The sequence below is a fragment of the Myotis nattereri genome (genome assembly GCF_964212035.1).
Source record: "Myotis nattereri genome assembly, chromosome: 14".
Lineage (NCBI taxonomy): Eukaryota > Metazoa > Chordata > Mammalia > Chiroptera > Vespertilionidae > Myotis > Myotis nattereri.
This window is the reverse complement of record NC_138089.1, coordinates 43,238,355-43,261,061: the sequence shown is the minus strand read 5'-3', so window position 1 is coordinate 43,261,061 and position 22,707 is coordinate 43,238,355. Positions and strand designations below refer to the sequence as shown.

General features: G+C 39.4%; 1 protein-coding gene across 1 annotated transcript in view; it reads right to left on the bottom strand.

The window, feature by feature from the left end:
• Nucleotides 1-22,707, bottom strand: part of LOC308529600 (ubiquitin-conjugating enzyme E2 E2) — a 240,282-nt gene that overhangs the window by 45,806 nt on the left and 171,769 nt on the right. The window contains exon 4 of the mRNA XM_081105794.1: nucleotides 13,246-13,378. Coding sequence (XP_080961920.1) covers nucleotides 13,246-13,378 — 133 coding nt within the window. The remainder of the gene's footprint in view (nucleotides 1-13,245; nucleotides 13,379-22,707) is intronic.

The window sequence follows — 22,707 nt, the reverse complement described above, 5'->3', positions numbered from 1 at the left end:
ATAAGTTAGTGGACAAATATAGGGCAAACAACTATGCAATATATTTTACATCCTTTAAAAAGGATGATTTGCAAATAACTGCACAAAAGAATTCAAGGTTATCTAAAGTACGGCTGGTGGCAATAAATTGAATTACTGTGTGTTTAGCAAGATCACTTCACAGCTCAGCTACTGCAGGTGTGAAGAGTGGGGGTTGCTGGACTGGAAATCAGGAGGCCAGGAGTTCTAATCCTGACCCCTGGCATTTACTAGCAACATGATCCCAATCACACTATTTAATCTAAGCTTTCATTTCTTAGGATAATTCTCTCCAAGTGAGAGAATCAAGTGAGATAATGAGTACAAAAGTATAGTATAATCCTGTATAATAAAAGGCTAATATGCAAATCAACTGAATGGTGGAACGACTGGTTGCTATGACGTGCACTGACCACCTGGGGGTAGATGCTCAACACAGGAGCTGCCCCCAGCCTGCAGGACCTAGGCCAGCCACGGTGGGTGCCAGCGGGGGCCCTCCCAATCGCCCCGCCAGTCATCCCACAGATTGGCCCTGGTCGCCATACATGCCAAAGGACCCTACCCATGCACGAAGTTCATGCACCGGGCCTCTAGTGTTAGTATAAAACATCAGGCATTTAAAAGTACAGTATAGTATCTACTAACACACAATCCTCCATAACCACCATGTCAGTAGAACTGGAAACTGAAATGAAGGTCCAACGGAAGCTTAAAGTCTAGTCCATTCCCCTGCAGAAGTACACTGCAACCATAGGCAATTGTTTTGATTTATTTCAGTCCTTATTTAGATACTTGTGGGAAGATTAATTTATCTGACTTATTTAATTGTTCATGCTTTTATGATTTATTAACAAATGAGACTTTTAATGAGAACGAGGTATTTTGTGAGGCATTATTCTGTATTCTATGTAGAAAATAACTTCCCAATCCCTGAACACTGAGAACATAATGAATGAAAAAGAAAAAATGTGAGTTTTGTTAATCTTTTCAATGATTAGTCTTTCCTTTAAGAAATCCATCTTGGAAATTTATAGCTGCAAAATCCAGTTTGGGTTGAAAATTTTCCCATTTCTATAGGTGAGGTAATTTATTCTAGAATTTTAACCCCCAAATCTGTATCTCTAGCTCCTATCACTCACTTGAACTCCAGATATATAAAGCTGCCTAACTAACATTTTCCACCCAGATGTCCTATAGGTTTCTTGTAGGTAACATGTTTCCACCTGGTCATTCAGATGAGAAGCCAGAGAGTCCTCACAGATGTCTCAAATCAGTTTCACTGGATACGAATGATACTTCTAAAATAGTCCTCCAGGGACATTTAGCAATATCTGGAGACACTTTTGTTACAAATTGGAGCAGGGGCAGAGAGACTGCTGTTGGCATCAGTGGTTGGAGGCCAGGGATACATCCTACAATGGAAAAATAGCCCTCCATGACAGAAGCCTATCTTGTCCAAAGTGTCAATCATGCTGAAGTTGAGAAATCCTGTTCTATCATATCTGGAATGTAAACTCTATACAAGAGACACTTCTGCACACCCAGTATTTCCACTTGTATATCTGTCACATATTTACTGAATAAAGAAATAAAAAAAGAATTAATATACTGTTACCCTCGTCTTCATCCGCGACACGCAAACTTCATACTTTTCTAGCCTGGACTATTGTGTTAGCTCCTATTATTCTCCTTTTCTCCATGCTCCCTAGGGTTGTAGCTTATTCATCTTTACACAGAGAGGAACTTCAAAGTATCAAAGGCTCAATAAATCTCCGCTTTATAAATCATCCTTGAAACGCATTTCAAAAAGCAACCAACTTACAAGAATTTTTGGTAGGTTCTGCTAACATACTGGTATACAAAAAATGTACCCGATTGCTTAGAATAGCTACACCTATATAAATCAATGTAGCTATCTGATTCTAGATCTATTTTATTTACAATCTTTAACTTCTGTCTGACTTTGTTTCTCTTTACTTTCCACAGGGCAAGCTCTGCATAATACTTGCAAAGACCAGTCTATCATATCTTCCCCGAATTCAGTGGCAAGCCATGATTACAAACTGTATCTGATCTTGGCCAGCTGGGAACTGAGAGCATTCCTTCTCTAGTTTTCCTTGGACCTGTGTGAGCAAATCTCTAAGAGGCTGCTATCTTATCAAGAGATCCAGCTTCAACTCTGAGGAAAAAAATCAAGGAAACTTGATCATTTCCATAAAGGGATTGATATTTGGCTGGTAGTCTTAAAAATTAACTCAGACCTTCCTACTATATCCAAGCTTGAACAAAATAACATTACATATAGCAACCCAAACAAGTAATGCATTTAAACAGAGAATACCACAATGTTTTCTTACATGTAGAATACCATTTCCCCATCCCATTTCTTAAGTGGATGACAAAATTTGTTTTCAAATTTACAGACACTTAATGAACACAGATGTCTGTTCTATGCCTTGATGTGATACCATCGGGGGCTCTTTCCTATAAGGTTAGAAAAATGCCAAATTTGAAGCTTTTTCCAGCTCAGCTGTGCACAAAGTTTTCTTCTTTACAAAACTATTCCTTCAACATTACCTTACTGTCTCTGAACTTTCTGTGAGTTGTGATGTTTCAGAGTTTCCAGTGTTCACTGTTTTCTGGTACTAGTGGGTCCCTACCCTTTGATGTTTGGGATCCTGAAGACTTCATCTTCAAGTTACTCCACCTTGCTCTCTCCAGAAAAACTCTGTAAGGGGAGTGTCACTTGTCTAGATTTGAGAATCTTCTTTTGGAAAAATCACCTGATAAGTGAGTTGCCATCTCTCCCTGGCCCTGACAGCTAGAGAGCTCCTCATTTTCCAAACATCTCAACATCTCCAGTTTCTTCTGTTCATTTAACCTCCCTGTTAAAAAGACCCTTTGTGAAGAAATTTAGACCTGTCCATTCCTCCCAGTTACGCTGACAGTAATATCAACAAACACCAACTTCCATTTGGAGTGAGATCACATTCCAGAGAAAGGAACTCCAGAGCATAGAGGGACATGACAAAATACATGTCTGAAACCCCCACCTGTAAGGCAAGATTCTGATGGGGGAGTGTATGTATCAGATCATTACACACTTACTCCATCAGAACTTGGGTAAAGGTGGAGGTGACTGAGTTACTTCAACCTGAAAGATTAAGTTGGCTTGGGCAATAAGCATTTCAGAGGAGATGATCCTATATATTAAAAGGCTAATATGCAAATTGCCCGAATGGCGGAATGACCAGTCACTATGATGTACACTGACCACCTGGGGGCAGACGCTCGATGCAGGAGCTGCCCCCTAGTGGTCAGTGCTCTCCCACAGGGGGAGTGCCGCTCAGCCAGAAGCCAGGCTCATGGCTGGTGAGCACAGCAGTGGTGGCAGGACCCTCTCCCGCCTCTGTGGCAGCACTAAGGCTGTTGGACTGACAGATGTCGGACTGCTGGCTTAGGTCCACTCACTGCAGGGAGTGGGTCTAAGCCATCAGTCAGACATCCCCCGAGGGCTCCTGGAATGTGAAAGGGCACAGGCTGGGCTGAGGAACCCCCTTCCTGCCCCCTGAGTGCACGTATTTCATGCACCGGGCCTCTAGTGACAAATAAAGGCCTTTCTTCCAAATCTGGAACTGCATCAGACTAGAGAAAGCAAGGAAGAGTGGGATCCTCCCAAAATATGACTAAATAGAACTTCCTTTCATCCTAATGTCCGATTTTCTATTACCTTACAACCGTATTTAATTTGGTTTAGAACAAATAAAGTTGGTACTCCTTGCCCTGAAAATGAAAAAACAAAATCCATCCTACTTCTTAGTAATTCTTAAATTGGTGGTGGCTGGGAGAGATAGCTGGACACACAAATGGATATAATATGTTGTTTTAAAAGTGGGAAAACAATGACCCCTGTTTTGATCTACTTTTATTCATCACATTCATTTTAAAATTTCACACAACATTAAGGTGTAGTACGGCATTTTTAAAAGGTTTATCAAAAAGGAGAATGCACTAAAAAGAAAAACAACTGACTTCTGCTATGTAAGCAATACTATAGCCCAGTCATGATACTGGAGACCCAAGGCTGGCTTTGACCCCGTTAACTGTAAAGTGTGAAACGACTTATCCTCTAGCTCAGGACAAGCAAAATCCAGAAATCTGTATTTACTGTGTGACACAGAATTAATACTTAGTGATTTAGGGACACATCTGAGAAAAGCCCCAGATGTCTCTGGAAAGAAGGCCCTTGGCAAAACTGAAAGATAAGCACTCAAAATCTCTTCCTAACTTTCTGTGCTCCTTGCATCGCCACTTTTGTCTCCTGCCCAACACACCTGCTTTAGAGAAAGAGCTGCTAAATAATTAACTTATACCAGAGTGTAAAATCTAAGAACCAGTGCTCCTTCTTCCAGAGATAATAGCAATTTAAGTCTTCTTTGTAATTGGGAAATGAAAGATTTCGTTGAGAACTGGGTTTGATCCAGTTCTGCTACCTCCTTCCCATGTGACCTTGTGCCACTTAAACTCCATTGGTCTTCTGATACATGAAGTGGAGCGGGAGGTAATGAGTACTGTCATATGGCAAAGTTGTACGGATTAAATTAATTCAACACGTTTTTATTGAATGCCTACTGAATCCCCAGGCAGGTCCAGACATCTGAGGGTGTTAGGTCACGGTGGCAGAGCCAGGCATCATGTCAGGGCCGTGGGCTTAGTCGTCCAGGGGCACAGGGTTGGGTGTGCCAGGGCTGGGAATACAGGAGTGACATCAAAATAGACAAAGTCCCTGTGATCCTGGAGCTTACATGATAACTGGAGAAAGAGAAACAATAAATTCATAAATGAAGAAATGTATAACGCAGGAGGGTGAGGTGCCATGGAGAAAAGTCAAGTGTGGTTAGGGGGCGGAGCAGGGGGAAGCTCATAGGAAGCATAGATGGCTGGGAGTTGTCACGCAAGAGCCTCTCTGAAAAGGTGACATTCGAGCTGACACATGACAGGAGAAATGGAGTAAGCCAGGTGAATTTGTGGGGAAGACAATAAAGGCAGACCGAAGAGCAAATGCAAAGGTTCTGTGGAAGGAGCGTGCTTTGAGTATTTGAGTCAAGAGTGAATTGCCGATTTTGAAAAGTATATTGTGAACAGGGTGATTCTTTACGGTTTTGTGTGCTTTTATTCAGTGATTTGGGAATCACTGAAGGGTTTTAGGCAAAGGATTGATGTAATCTGACTTAATTATAAAAGGATCATATGGGTAGGGGTAGACACTGCAGGGGGAATAAGGCAGAAGCAGGGAGACCAGATAGGAGATTTCTAATACAATCGGGGAGAGGGGAGCAGTTGATGGTGGCTCAGGCCCAGAGTTTTACTAGAGAAATTATGAGAAATGGTTGGATTCTAGATTTATTTTGAATATTTACTTTGAACCAGTAAAACTGGGTCTAGCTAGGCTGTGTGAGAGGAGTCAAGGATGACGGCAAGGTTTTTAACTTTAGCAACTAGAAAACTAGTTTCCACTCATTGAGATGGGGAAGATTAGAGGAACTGCTTTGGCAGGAGCGAGGTAAGGTTGTGTAATCAATAGTTTACTTTGGAACAGTTAAATTTGAGGTGACTGTTGGATGTTCAACTAGAGATATAAAATAGGCAATTCAATGTGTATGAAAGCACTTGACTCATGGCCAAGGCTTTATATGAATATATGAACTCAGGTTAAAAACAAGTTAATTCATGTTACTCCATGCTGAGTGTGTTCTCTCCTCAAGACCAGAGCAAATGAGTAGGCAGTTGGGTTTACACATGCAGACTATGGCTCTTTCCAAAAATCCTGGGGAACACTGTCAACTTTTTCGAACAGTAGCAGAAGCAACAAAAACAAGCCAATGATAATAACCTAGTTAGAATAAAATTGTGGAATTCCTTGTTGAACTTTAGTTATAGATCTATCTCTGGCTTTTAAATGCTGGCTATCATAGCTTCTTACTATAACTAACTAGCTATTTTATTCACTATTAGCCTTACTTGTCAATTTAAGGTTAAAATCTAATGAGGATAACAAAATGAAAATCTGACGGACCTAAATTATCTATTTCATCATCTGAAAGCTGGTGAGACCTTTCCTATTAACTGAAATTTAATCAGTAAGTGATTCATAGATTTTATTACCCCCATATAACATATAATACTCTCTGAAATGACCTCCAAGTTAAGATTTATTTTCAAATGTGTTTGAAGAAATTTGTAATGAAAGAACAAACTATATTAAAAAGCTTTTAGATATTAACATTAAAGACCTTTATTTCTGACGTGAATATTTCTATGTATACATGTAGTTGTTGTTTTTAAAGATCTTAGGTACAAATTTTATCATTCCTTTTTGGAAAATATTGACTGGCAGATACTGTCTTCCGTTACCAAAGAATAGAATTCTTTCCAGTAATAGATTTGAACATTGAAACAGCATGTCTAACTTGTGCATAGGTTGTCTGAGATACGACAAATAAATAACAAGCATGCTTGATCCTCCTTCCTACCTACTCTTAAATCTTTATAGAATGCCCACTTATTATTATTATTTTTCAAATAAAATACCCAGATCCATAGGAGACAGAAAATAGGCTCCTCTGTGTATTTCTACTGTAAAAAACAAAGATCTGACATGTTATCTGACATGTATCATTAGGACTCTGAGATATGAAACATTAGACATGATGTCACAATATTTTCAGTCAAATAAAAGAATACAGGAATAAAACATATTTCATGATTTTGCTTCTAAATTTTTCTCAAGTACACTTGTTAATTTTATTTGATGTGGGACATCAAAAAAACCTTGCATATTATTCACAAAAAGAGAAATGATTGGACAAAAGAAAATAATTCCACATTTCACTGGTAGTCAAAAAAATGAAAATTAAAGTAACCATGAGATACCAGTTTTCATCCACTGGGATGGCAGAGATTAAAAAAGACTAGGGATTCTCAGAGCTGATGAGAGTGTAGGGAATTCTATACTATCATGTGTGGATGACCATGAAGTAAATGAATACAATGCTTTTCTGGAGGGCAATTTGCCAACCTTTATCAACATTCTAAAAATGTGTATAATCCCATTTGCCCAGAAGTTCCATGTCAACAAATATGCCTTAGGAAATAATAATGCAAGTATATAAAATATGTAAGTATAAAGATGTTCATCACATAATCACATCACTGATTATGAGAGAAATTTTGAGAAGAACTTAAATGTCCAATCACAGGAAATTAGTTAAATTTGATAGCCTATCTAATAAAAGACAAACGTGGTAATTAACCGTACCTCCGACACGCTTCCCATTGGCTAATCAGGGCGATATGCAAATTAACTGCCAACCAAGATGGCGGCCGGCAGCCAGGCAGCTGAAGCGAACAGGAGGCTTGCTTGTTCCAGTGAAGGAGGAAGCCAAGGTTCCCCGCCTGCCGCTGCGGGCCTCTGAGCTGCACTCTAAGAAACAATGTTGCAAGTATAGAAGCTAAACAAACCACATGCTTTCAGCCAGCCGGCTGAGCTGGAGTTGCAACAGTGTTTCAATTACAGAAGCCAAACAAATCCAGACACCTGCTTTCAGCAGCAGAGGTCTCAGAGCTGGAGCCAAGCCTCAGAGCTAAAGCCGGCTCTCAGTTCCAGTGACAGTCATAGAAGGTAAATAAATCCCAGAATAAAAAAGAAAAAAAAGAAAAAAAGGAGTGGTTGGGAGCTTCAGTCACCCGCCAGCCTGAAAATGGCCCTCAGCCCCTCACCCAGACTGGCCAGGCACCCCAGTGGGGACCCCCACCCTGAAGGGGGTGTGACCAGCTGCAAACAGCCATCATCCCCTCATCCAGGCTGGCCAGGCACCCAAGTGGGACCCCCACCCTGATCCAGGACACCCTTCAGGGCAAACCAGCCGGCCCCCACCCGTGCACCAGGCCTCTATCCTATATAGTAAAAGGGTAATATGCCTCCCAGCACCGGGATCAGCGGAGCCGCGAGGCCTCACACCCCAGGATCAGCGGAGCTGCGAGGCCTCCTGGCACCGGGATCAGCGGAGCAGAGAGGCCTCACTGCCCTGGTGTCAAGAAGAGCCACTAGGCCTCCCAGCACCAGGATCAGCTGAGGGGCGAGGCCTCACTGCCCTGGTGTCAAGCGGAGCCATGAGGCATCCCAGCACTGGGATCAGCGGAGCAGCAAGGCCTCACTGCCCCTGTGCCAAGCGGAGCTGCAAGGCCTTCTAGCACCGGGATCAGCTGAGCAGCGAGGCCTCACTGCCCCGCTGTCAAGAGGAGCCGCAAGGCCTCCCAGCACTGGGATCAGCGGAGCCGCGAGGCCTCCTGGCCCCTGGAGCAGCATGACAGGGGAAGGCACCCCAACCCCCTGATTGGCCCTGCTCTGTGCCTGATGGGGGGAGCTCCCAAACCCCCTGATCGGCCCTGCTCTGTGCATGACACGGGGGAGCTCCCCAACCCCCTGATTGGCCCTGCTCTGTGTGTGACAGGGTACGGAGCCCCAACCCCCCTGATGGGCCCTGCTCTGTGCATGACAGGGGGCAGCGCCCCAACCCCCTGATTGGCCCTGCTCTGTGCATGACAGGGGGTGGCGCCGTATCCTCCCCATTGACCCTGCCTTGAGTGTGACGGGGCGGCGCCCCAACCCCCAAACTGGCCCTACCCTGAGCGTGACTGGGGGTGGCATCGCAACCTCCTGATCTGCCCTGCTCTGTACATGACAAGGGGTGACGCCCCAACTCCCCATCGGCCCTGCTCTGAGCCCGACCAGGGGCTGCATCTAGGGATTGGGCCTGCCCTCTGCCACTCGGGAGTGGGCCTAAGCCAGCAGGTCGTTATCTCCTGAGGAGTCCCAGACCGTGAGAGGGCACAAGTGGGGCTGAGGGACACCCCCCCCCCCCACACACACACACCAGTGCACAAATTTTTGTGCACCGGGTCTAGAGTATTTATATAATTGAATATTTCATAGCCTCTATAATTGTAATGTAGTTATATGCTTATTGGAAATATATATAGTGGTGGGTGAATATATAATGTTAGGTAAAAAATTAATTCTGAAATAATAGGAAGGAATATGGCCCAATTTTTATGTGTATATATATTTGTGTGTGTACATAAAAACATATATATAGGTATGCAGAGAACAAAAATCTCAAAAGAAATGGTATGAGTAATTACTTTCTGGATTAGGATTATAGGTAATTTAATTTTTTTCCTTTTGTTTATCTGTAATTACTTTTTATTCCATTACAAGTATGTAGATCTTGCAAAGTTAAAATATTACAATATGCATTAGACTTTTAAAATAAAAAAGTGCAGATTTTGAGCACAGGAGTAATTATCTATAAAATGAATAAGAAAATGTAATCCCCAATAAGATATAAAGCAATGTCTACTTTAAAAATAAGTAGATATCTGAATTATAACATTAAAATGCATGCCTACACTGAAAAAAAATACAGTATTAAAAAAATTTGGGACTTACCAGCATAATAATATGCTTTTATTTTCAGCCACATGTCATTTCTAAATTTTCATTAAACAAATATTTTCCCAAAGAAATAATATTACTAGTGGTTAACAATTCAACTAAAGACTTGGCATCAGATATTTTAGATACAACTAACAATGTTAAACAAAACAAAATTGCTATAGATTTAGTAAAAAATGCATAAACATACTGATTCCATGCATAAGAAAATCAATGTACTAAAAACTTTACTGAGATACAGCATTTGAAAGTACAACTACTACTTGACCCATTTAAAACTAGTATAATAAGTATAATGAGCAGTATCTATTTATAAAAATTGTTTTTCTTGCCTTATTAGGATTTAGGTGCTGAAGTGTAGGGCTGTCCGAATTGATGAATCCCTACTCCCACAAAGTTCCTGTGGCAAGATGAGTCATCCAAATTGCTCTACTGACCATTAAGCAATATTTTTGAGCACTATAGTACGTAAAGATTCCAAGTGTGAGAGTTTAGGAAAAGTTCATTTCATGAATCCAATCACGCCACAGACTAATTTTATGAATGGATATTTGATAACCATTAGACAGCCAATCAGATTTATTTCTGAGCCTCTGCTCTCACCAACAATTCTACCTGACACCTACCCTACTTTGGGTTCATTCTTCAGAGTACTGGGAAATGTTGAATGAATCCAAGTGTGTGGAAGGTTGTTGGAAAAGAGCATAGGATGAGGGCAACAGAGAAAACAACAAAGCTTAAGCCCAAATATGGATTGCTTAATTTAACAGAGGACTAGGAAGGCATGAACAATGGTACTTCAAAACTATTAATAAGTCTTTGTTTCAGTTAACAGTTTTCAAGATACCTACAAACTTTTCCCCTTTAGTAGAGTAACATCTGTCTATAAAATTTGATTTCTAATAATTAGGTGGTAATAATATGCTTTGAAAAACTTCCTACCAATTTCTAATAAATGAGCATTTAAATTGTGATTAGCATTACCGAAGTCTGATTTTTCTTAGTCCTAAGAAATTTTCAAATCAAATTCATTCAGTAGAGGAATTTAATTTTTTTCTGGTAATATTCTTTTTGTAAAAAACACTCCCAGTAAAGGGAAGCCTAGTAGTAGACAATTAAGAAAAAAAAAAGGGGGGGGGAGCCTAGTATTTCAGAAGCATAGCTATTCAAAACCAGACTGTCCAACTATGGGTCAGATTTTTCACATATAGAATTGAAATCTACTTTCCGGTAACTGACACCCTCCTGCTTCTATTTTTGTCCTATGCAGCCATCCAGGATAAAGTCTAACCCCAACTCACACCGCAGAGTTCCTGAAACATCTGAGGCCAGCCAGATATCACATTCCTTCTATGTCCTATTTTTACTAGTAAACATCTCAGGCTAACTGTGTATAATTCACTGCAAAGTGCACGGTCCCTGGAGTCAGAGGTTCAAGTAGATTTGTGGTTGTACATTACTGAAAAACCTCTCTAAGCTTCACCATCTGTGAAAGGAAACATCCTAGTCTTCCTTGGGTATACTGGAGGAGAAATAAGTACGTACAGCTTATGCTCAGTAAAGTGCAGATCAAGTGAAGAAACTCAAGACTGCCAATAACTCTCTTTTTCCCAAGCTTATTCATTTGTCCTTAAAATGAGGAGCTTAAAAGTGAATGAGTCACTTGAGATACAGTGCAACCAGTTCAAAGTCCTGAAAATTATACTCCTAAGAATGTCTCCTTAAGCTTTCAAGAACCCCAAGTGCCCATAGAATTTTAGGCAGCCAAGAGCCCACAAATTTTCTTTACAGGAAAATAAAGCAGGTCTCTCTTTTCTATCTGTATCATGATTTCGTTCTCATTCTCAATGAAATACTACATATGTAGCCAGGTTAAATTCTATCTTGTTAGTTTTGGCCTATCCTTCCAGTTCATCAAGGTCTTTTGGAAACTGAACTAGTTTATCTATCTTATTAGCTTTCCCTTCTAGATTTGTTTAATCTACACATTTCTGTCATGTGGAACTTGGATAAGTCCATACATTTTCTAAGATGTATACAGACTACACCAGACATACGAGTAGCACAACTGCCCAATTTGAGCTTTCCCTTCTCTCCCCTGCCCTGAACTTCCTTTTTGAGGAGGCTGTCAGAGAAAGGTCCTCCATCACTGGTACAGTAACTATTCCAGGTGATTTATGGGCTGGTCCAAGGTAGATGGAAAGACATAAGGTTCCAATTCAGTAAAAGGATAAAATAATTATTAGGTATATTATGGCTTTGTCACTGAAAACCTACCAAATGCAGCTCTGGGCGATCACTAGTGCTACCAAGTCTCTCAACTTGGATACAGTGTATTGTGTAATACAGTAAGAAACATGGGTTTAAATCAGCGGTTTTCAACCTGTGGGTCGTGACCCCTTTGGGGGGGCGAACGACCCTTTCACAGGGGTCGCCTAAGACCATCGGAAAACACATATATAATTACATATTGTTTTTGTGATTAATCACTATGCTTTAATTATGTTCAATTTGTAACAATGAAACTGGGGGTCACCACAACATGAGGAACTGTATTACAGGGTCACGGCATTAGGAAGGTTGAGAACCACTGGTTTAAGCCCTGACACCATTATTTGCTTGCTGAATAATGCTGAGCAAGTTATTTAGTTTCTCTATGCCTTAGCTTCTTCTTTGGAAAAATTAATAGTTATTACTTTTTGTTTTGAAGTAAAAACAACATGCAATCATCAATGGAATGGAAGGAAGGAAGGGAGAGAGAGAAAGAAAGAGAAGAAAGGTAGGAGAAAGGGAGGGGAATTATAGAAAGTCATGGTGAAGGTATAGACTTATTCTTGCTTTTTAAAATTTACTCCAACCTACAACTGAAATAAGTTTTATTTCCCTCGACTTTGAGAGGTAAGTCTTATCAAATGAGAATTCTTTCATGATAGTCAATACACACAATGTTTGCAGGGTCTTTTCCTTTCCAAAGCAGAGAACAAATTTAAACTCATCAAATGACTGGCTTATAGGCAGTAGAAAGGAATGTGAAGAATTCTTAAAGTACACAATCTTGATTTAAATAAGTGAAAGTTCTACCACGTTCTCATGACACTGTACTCCTGCATATGCTCTAGTCATTTATATATGAGTTTCATTAATTATTCATTTGTACTAATATGAAAACACTTCTTTACTGAATTTCTTGGCGTGATTTTTAAGCATGTGGGTCACACTTTCCATTCTAGTGCATGTGTACACTTCATGTGAGCAGCTGAACCATGGAGGCTCCAGAACTCAGAGTGCCATAGCTGGTGCCATAAGCCCTGCCTTGGTGGGGCTCCCTCCACTTCCAGTCTGGCTTCCAGTGTGGGTGTGGCTCTGGCTCCAGCTTCAGGCTCAAGGGCTGGTACGAGCCCAATTTTACTCCCCTATTTTCAGCCATAACATGCTTTCTAATGTTATATTTAAACATATACCACAAAAAAAGGAGACACCGAGAAAGGATGGCAAAAAACAATGTAATATGAAATACAGGGCTGAGGTGGAGGAATAACCTCTACTTTTGTGCATTCTGTTTCCTTTTACATACAATCAGCCCTTGGACATTGTCTATGTTAACAGGATAGATGTGCATTATTAGATATGTATATTTAAGAATATGTATATGTGTACACAGATACAAAAATATATATATCGCTAAAGATGAATCAATACGTCATACTGACCTTAGGGGGTTTAAACGGATAATCTGGTGAAAAGGTAATGTCAAGAAAGAACACCCCTCCTTCATAGACAGATCCTGGGGGTCCCAATATTGTTGACCTCCATTCATAAATGTTGTCTCCTTTGGGTCCAGCACTGAAATAAGACATACAAATGAAATGTGCTTAGAGATTATATAAACGCTTGGAATTTAAAATATCTATTTATGGTAACAATAAATTGAGCATTTTCATAAAAACACAACGAAGTTAATAGGTTCATTTTCTATGATGATTCATTTGTCAATATCATCAGTATTCTATGTATGAAGTATATTGGTATCCTATATAATAAAGAGCTAATATGCTAATTAGACCAGACGGCAGAATGACCTTCCAGAACAACCACTGGGTGGGGGGCGGGGCCACAAGGAGCTGGGGCCGCCACCCTTTGCAGGGCTATTGGGGGGGGGGGCAGTGGAGGGGGCTGGGGGGCTCTGCAATCGATCACCCTGAAGAGGGTGACGGCAGCTGGGGCTGTGAGGGCCGAGCCCCTTGCATGAATTTCGTGCTTCGGGCCTCTAGTTACTTAATAAAACAGAACAAAGAAGATTCTCTTTTGTTATTCACAACCCTAAATCTATGGAAGAAAAGATTCAAGGACCAAAGACACAGATGGGAACACAAACAATTAATAAAGCATGTAATTATTTATGAGGTCCTGAAAAGAATAATATGGTCATAGGGCCAAAGAGATGCAATTTCAAAGCTAAAAGGGCAGCTAGAGAGAGAGAGAAAAAAAACGGCTATCATCATTTGTTAACAACTTAGAAAACAAATGAGGTTCTTGGAGATCAGTAAATGTTCATCATCCATAAAACTTAGCTCAAGTATTGTATCTCATCTGATTCTCCATTTCTCTCTCTGCACCCAAAGACTCTATCCATATCCATCCATCCCCACACATCACCACTAGAGTGGTCTATAGAAGGTAAGATGTATCATTTCATTTTATAACTGTGTTTTGTAACTTTACTTTTTCTGTTTCTCACTAGAATAGTTGTTCCTTGAGAAATAGATTTTGCCTTGTCCTCAGTGCCTACTAAGTAAATGTCGGTTGGATGATGATGGACTAACAGCAAAGCAAGTGAAGCCACATGGCTGCAAGCAACAAATATATGTCCCTGGGTCTCAGAGAAACTCACTGAGGGAGATAAGGCCCACATGAGTCAATTGAACTGTATTAATTTTCTCAGGTGAACAGAAGGGCAAAAATAACTTAGCTTTCCAGTGTTCTTTTTGCCATATCAAGCCAATACCAACATCTAACAGCGAGAAATTATCCTCACATCCTGTAGCAAAGTGGGCAACCCTGTTAAGGTGTTTGGGAAAGATTTATTGTCAACAGAGATTTAGCTTCTATTTTGAAATTAGTTTATATTCACAAAAATTGTATTGTTGAGCAATATATCAAAAAAGCATGCATCTTAACCAAGTCTGAGTTATTCTGGGAATGCAAGGCTAGTTTAATAACAGAAAATTATTAATGTAATTTATCTTATTAACAGATTAAGTAGGAAAAACCTCATAATTTCAACAGATGCAGAAAAAGTACCCAACAGGCTTTAATAATAGCCCTTCATGATAAAAACTCATAGCAAAATTGGAATAGAAAGAAACTTCTTTAACCTAACCCGATAAAGGGCATCTATAAAAACCTTACAGCAATTAATATATTCGATGGTAAAATATTAAAAGCACACCTTTTAAAATTGAGGAACAAGACAAGGATGTCCACTACATCCAATTCGAATCATTACTGTACTAGAGATCATACTCATCAAGGCAAGGGAAAAAAAGTATATGGATTGAGGTGGAAGAAATAAAACTTAACACTTGCAGTATTTATGAACACAGAAAAAACTCCCCAAATCTCTAGATAATTTGTCAAACTTACTAAAAGAATATAGCAAAATAGCTAAATATAAGATCAATATGCAAAAATCAACTGCCTTTTAATACTCCAACAAAATTAGAAAATGTATTTAAAATATCTTTTATGGTAGTATTAAATATATAAGGAACCTAGAAATAATTTTCATAAAAATATAAGATTATGATGAAGATTATAATACTTACTGAAATACATTCAAGAGAATTAAATACAGAGAGCTACAAACTTTATGGGCAGGGAGACCCAATATATTATAAATGTCAATTTCCTCCAAATTGACCCAATACAATTCTAATAAAAAAGTCCAACAATTTAAAAACAAAATTAAACTTGACAAGCTGATCCTAAAACCTGTTTGGAAGCTCAAAAAAAAGCTCCTCAAACTTGTCCATGCACACATGGAAATCGGATATGTGTCAGAACTAATGGAGCTAGGAAAACAGTTTTGTTTTATTTTGAAAACAGAGAAATTGGTTTTCTACCTCAAAAAATATACAAACTTCAGTTGCAGACAGATTAAGTACTTAAATGCAAAAGTCACAAGTTTTAGAGTTTGACTAAAGAGACTAATGAGACAAGCCCACACACTGAGACAAGAGATTTGGATTATATAAAATTGACCAAATTCTAGTGTTCAGAAAACATAAAATCCTATGAATCAATAAGTCTAATAATCCATTAGAAAAGATATAAATAGGCATTTTCAAAATGAAGAAATATGAATGACTAATCCTATATAATAAAAATGTAATATGCTAAGTGTCCACTCGACCAGTCGCTATGACATGCACTGACCACCAAGGGGGGCAGATGCTCTTACTGGTAGGTTAGCTTGCTGCTGGAGTCCGTCCAGTCAGGACTAGGCGAGAGGGCTGGACATGCCCTGGAGCCCTCCCACGGTCCCTCCCCGGCCGGCCAGCCAACCTCCATCTGCCCCGATCGGGACTGGGCAAGACGGCCCCGACTGCCAGCTGGGCCGAGGGACCCCACCCATGCATGAATCGTATACCAGGCCTCTAGTGCTCATTTAAAAATGCTCAATCTCATTAAAATCAGAAAAATGAAACAAAAATACAATTTGATATGATTTTAAACACATATAGGCAAAAATTAATGCCTGACAAAACCAAGTGTTGATGAGGATGTTGAAAAACAAGAACTCCTACACACTGCTGATGAGTGTGTTCAATCACTTTGGATAAAAATGTGGACCTACCTACTTAAGTTGAATATACAGGGTGTCCCAAAAAATGTACATACTTTTTTCTGATAGCTCCATTGATGTTTCTTTCTTTTCAGATTTAACCCATTAGAATTAATAATTATTCAAAGTATGTATACATTTTGGGGGACACCCTGGATATACTCATATGTTACAACATAGTAATTGCATTCCTAAGTACATAGCCCAGAGGAATTTTTATATATGTGTAACAGAAGACATGTACAAGAATATTCATGGCAGTGCTATTTGTAAATATAAACACTGGAAACAACACAAATGTTCTTTGATAGAAAAATGTTTAAATTCACCGAAAGGAATACTACACAAGCAGTGACAATACATAAACTAAATGGATGAATCTTAAAAATATATTGAATAAAAAATCACATCTAAAAGGAATAATTATACTATTTCTATAAATTTTAAAAACAAGCAAACAAGAAAATATACTGTTGAGGGACACATATTAAGGCAAGAAAATAAATGAGCACAAAGTTCAAAAGAATAGTTTCCTGGGTGGAATCAGACGGTGGAGGAATAGTACATAGGAGCTTCAGCGGTTCTAGTAATATTCTACTTTTCAGTATAACTGGCAAATTCAGTAGTTATGTTTTATGACTAGGTTTCATAACTTACACCTTAGATACGTTCTTATATATGTATCAAAGTTTCATACTGGGAAAAAGTATGCCAAAAAAATCTACTAAAATACTGTGTGAGAACAGCAGCTAAGCTGCAGCATATTTATACGGTGATCCTATTGTTTAAACTAGATACATAAAACAATTCTTTTATATAGTACAGAGATACATATCTATGCCAAATCTTTTAAGAAATGAACTGGAAAGGTAAGTCCATGATAGTGGCTGTTCAAGGAACAGGAGAGAGTGGAGTGGTGTAATAGAAGAAATAGACCTGGAGATGGGGAATGAAAGAGAGTTCAATTTTATCTCTCGTGTTTGATTTCTCTTATTTAAAAAAGATGAAAAAAATCACAGCCAAATTTGTCGCAGAGTGTTGAAATATGCTGAGAAGCAGTGGTGCAATGGACCAAAATACAGCATTCTCACCCCATCTTCCCCTTTACCTGCCTCTTCTGAAGCTGGCAATGAGGTACAGACATAATATATTCAGATCAGATGACAATTAAGCTTTGGCAACCACGGCGCCCTGTTGCCAGACAAGCTCACTCACTCAGATGAATAATAAACATGGTTACACTCTGAGCTATAATTAGACCCAACATGAATAGGTAGGTTTATCAGAAGGAAGAGCTTAAAAGTAGAGTAAATTATAGGTTTGCACATACATTACTCCAAGGTAGATGAAGAAAGTTAGTTTGAAGAGTATACACATGATAGTACACAGCTATGAAATAACGTGAAAGACACATTTCCCTAAAACAAAGATATAATTTATATTAGTTAGTTATATAATTTAGGCTAAATAAGGAGTCACCAAATAGTGCCACCAAGGAAGAGACTCAGAAGAAGGCTGGAGATACCTCACAAAAAGTGAGTAGTGTTTGTAGATAACTTACATTCAATTTTTGCCTAATCTAAGTTTTATCTGGCTCTCAATTAGAACTCCAAATTTTATTGGCTCTTTGAAGTCAGTCAGCTGTCTATGCAGTTAACAGTGGGTTAAATAACACAATATTATTACTCTAAGTTGGTTTATGTGGCCAAAATATATCTCTTTAAGAAAATACTTTCTGGCCTCCTCTATCATCTTAGAAATGGCATATCCATACCACTTGGAATCCCAAAGCTTATTGCAGTGCTTCTTTAACTAATCTCTCTTCGTCTTAGTTCACTCATTTGTAAAATGGGGCAATTACGGGAGCAACTGTAAAGTTTTAGTAGAACTGTACTCACAGAGCTTGAATAATGGGTTCTACAAGGGCCCAATTAGTAAGCCTCCAAATGTTCACTGCTTTTGTATTTGTTGTCATGCCTTGTGGATAATATGTAAGTTCACCAACTTATATATTCAAAAAATTAATTACCTGGTGATTTTATAAGAAGGGTTTCAAGATCCTAGGGCTTGAAAAAAGCTACCAAGACTGTATATAAATCATCATTATCTTCACTATCACCATCACCATCATAACCCTAAAAGCTAATGTTATTTAGATCCAGCAGAACTTTGGAACCTATCAGAATTCATGCTCCTCCCAAGAAGTCCAATTTTTCAGACTACAATGCTTATTTAATATCAAGATTTTTCAGGTATGAGGTTACTTAGCAATGTTTTACCATTTACAGTATTCTTAATAATTGATACTCTTTTTTTTTCAGATTTTATTTTTTAAATTAGAAAAAAAACACACAACAGTTAAATTTCAAAATAAAATGCAATTAGATGAATTTGTTAAAATGCAAATATCAGTTAGCAAACTACAAATTGTTTAAATGCCCAAAGTTGGTGCTTGGAGAAATTCTGTTAGAGAATCAACTTTATAAATTGTGTCTAGCTTTCCATGCTGCTGCCTACAGTGGATGAGCCTTATGCATAAAATATTTATAAATTTATAATAAAACTAGAGGCCCGGTGCACGAAATTCATGCACAGGTAGGGTCCCTAGGCCTGGCCAGGGATCAGGGCCAATCTGTGGGGCTACCAGCAGGGCAATCGGGGCCCCTGCTCACACCTGCCTTGGCCTGGCGCCACCCCTTCACCTGCTCCACCATCCTGCCGTGGTCCCACTCTTGTCAGGGCCCATCAGGGCCAGCAGCACCTCCACTGCCGCCTGCTACCAGTGCCGCATCACCAGCACCCGCCATGTTCCGCACTGCCCCCTGGTGGTCAGTGCACGTCTAACTCCCAGCTGGTCGAACTCCTGCCTGTGGGGACAATTTGCATATTAGCCTTTTACTATATAGGATTGCGGAAAAGGACTAAGCTCTCACTGTCTTTATTTAAGATTATTTAAAATGCTTTAAATATATCTGTATATCTTAAGTGTGCTGTGTCTGCTGCCTTTTCATTTAACACTGACTGAGACAGCTAAAGGAGAGGATGCAGGGGCAGTGTTGGGGTCTTGGCTTCACAGGACAAGGAGCTTGCCTTTGTAGAGCATCTCCAATGTGCCAACACTAACCTGAAATCAACAGGGACAGGATGGGTTTGAGGAGACTTCTGGGGATTTCTCAGGAGCTCTAGCAATAATTCCTGCTTATGTATCAGACTTCATGTAGCAGAATTCATCACTTCTAGTGGGAAGGCACTTTGTTCCCACAAGTGATATGCTGCACCTTTGTCCAAAGTCCCTCTGGAAGTAAACAGCTGCAGGAATACTGAGCTTCTGGATTACAACACAATGATGTATGTGTTTCTCTAGTGTCGGACTGGAAGGAAAGGGTAGTTCACATCCCTTACAAGAAAATATGCAGGCAAGGTCCAGATCAGTTACAGATAAGGATAGTAGGAAAGGCAGTTAAAGAGGGGAAATGCCACAAAACTGAATGAAATGAGGAAAAAAAAACATGTGGGGGTGGGGAGATTCAAGGTGAAAAACGTTTTCAGTGTTCTCAACAGCACGAGCTAACTCTCTTTGTTGCTAAATCCAATTGTGCTTTTTGCCTGCCTTTTACTACCATTCTCTGTAGCTCCTATCCCCATCCCTGAAAAAAACTCTCTTCCCCAGGTATCTCTTCAAGAGTCTTCCTCTAATTGGGCTACTACTCCAATTCTTTTGTCCTCATCAATGACTGCCTCCTAGGGGTTCTATCCTCAAACACCTTGTCTCCTCACCTTCATTCTAGGTATCTAACAATCCACTTTCTATAACCAATGTACCCACACCAGTGGAGTGAATCTCTAACCTGGTTAGAAACTGGAGAGTCACCTTTGACTATGCTTCCGCCTTCTCTTCTCTAAATCCCCCAAAGCCTGTAGAATCTTACTCCATAATATCTCTGTAATGTTTCTACTGGAGGGAGGCATCAGCTCTCACTTAGATGATGGTACCAGTATCCTCTGTGGTGTCCCTACTTCCAATCTTTCTTTCCTCCAATCCATCCACCAAACTGTAGATAGTCCAGTTCTGAAGTATCTGGTCCTTATTCTTGAAGTATTCCAAGAAAAATAATTATTTTATACTTTTTGTCAATGAGTGCTTAATAAATGGGAGGACCTATATTATCAATCGTTCTTTCTAGATTTGAGATGTGAAGATAAAAAAATGATTTCAGTTGACTATAGTTATCTTTTACCAAATCTCAAAATCAGTATCTTTTGTTAACAGTGTTAATAACACAGGGGAGAGAGAGAGAGAGAGAGAGAGAGAGAGAGAGAGAGAGAGGAGATAAAAAGAAAATTTTAAACAAAACATAATTATTGCTAAATAATCTCGGTCCTTCCTCTTTCCCAGGGAAGGTAGTAGCTAGCAAGATAGTATGCTTAGTGATTAAACTAGCCTTCTGTAAGTTATTGAGGACAGAAGACTCTTAGCAAAAGTTCATAACACCTTAGGCTTCCTTGTTTCTTTCTATATTTTGTGTAAGGATGTCTCTCTCTGTGTATTTAATTTTCCCAACATGTGATATATTGCATTGAGCACGTAACTTTACAACAAAATTTTAAGAGATACAACTGTTCTAAACAGTGAGCAAGGAGAAGTAGAGAAAGTGGGAAGCAGAAAGGAGGACTGCATGGGAAAATGATATTCTTCCTATTCCTTCTAACCCACATTTTTATAAGACACATTCACTTGTTAGCACAAAAATAAGTCAAGGATTCAAAAAGAAACCAATATTTTTATATATGTGGATTGTTAGAAGTAAGGTTACAATTATGAAGACTTTGGAAATCATCTAGTTCAACTTTTTCCTAACACAGATGCAAGGTTAGAACTGGACTAGAATTCCATTGAGTTGGACAACAGGCATAAAGTCAATCAGGCCCTAGCTGGTTTGGCTCAGTGGATAGAGCATGGGCCTGTGGACTGAAGGGTCCCAGGTTCGATTCCAGTCAAGGGCACATGCCCGTGTTGCAGGCTCAATCCCCAGTAGGGGGCATGCAGGAGGCATCCAATCAATGATTCTCTCTCATTATTGATGTTTCTAATTTCTCCCTTCCTCTCTGAAATCAATAAAAATATATTTAAAAAAATAAAGTCAATCAGAATTACTTAAAATGCTGAATAATAGAATTTTTAATCCTTTAGTTAGCTGAAGGACTCTAGAAATAAGTTAACTGAGTTATTCTCAGCCTGTCCCCTCCTTTTCAACCTATCCTCTCCTTGCAGGAAAAATGAGCCACTTTCACAGTATGGAGGGTGGGGTAGGAAAAATAAAGAAATAACTTGAAAACATGAAAAAGCTCCCATTGAGAATCGCTTCTGTCCAAAGCCTTCATTTCAAAAGCGATAAAATTAAGGTCCGTAGAGTGAAATGCTTTGCCTAAGACCACACCTACAGAAGAAAACCTAAGCCCTCTGATCCTACGGAAAAGCCCTTATTATGTCACAATTGCTGCCAATTTAGAAGACCCAACAGGAAAAACTGTGTGGTTACCATTATGATAACTGCCCTGCTTAAGATAGGAGACCAAAGACCAAGACCAAGATGTGGATTTTCTTTTACCTTTTCATCCTGGGCATGTTTCAAGGACTAGATTCAGAGGTGGCAAACAGCCGTTTTTATTTCCGCTATCAAATTCTTTTTGTTTGTTTTGTTTTTCATACTAGAAATAGTGATCTTTGACTATTCTCTTAATTTCTTTAGCAAACCTACCACTTCTTGCAACACTGCTTTTGTTGTCCACCTCCCACCCCAGCTCTTATGTGTTTTCCTCTGTTTTGGGTGAGAAATAAAACGTCTCAAGGCACACAAGGCTTCTAGAATTAGCCTCTCTCTGCTGTACTCAAAGGGCAATTTGGACATGTTGGAGCAGGTGGTGTTTCCTTATTATTTAAAAATTCCCCCACGCATGTGTTAGGTAGGGCTTTAATGTGCCTACTGATGTTATCTGCAGGTTAAACAAGCTTTTGACAAGAGTGCCCGCCACTGCTGCCCCTCCACAGTTTTCAGGACGCCGACCTTTCTCAAAACGTTTCAGTTCTCGAAAACGTTACCACTCATTGAGGACAGAATGCAAAGTGCTTTGGTAGCATTCCAAATGCAGCTTTCTTTCTAACATTTATACTATACAAAGTAAACATTCCATTTCAAAGTTAGGATAGATCAGGTCTTAGGGACATTTACGTATTCTTAGACAGGAGAGTTAAGATTTATTTATTTATATACAGAGTTAAGGCAGTTGCTTTCCCAAGTAAGCTAAATACCTCAATACACGTTTCATT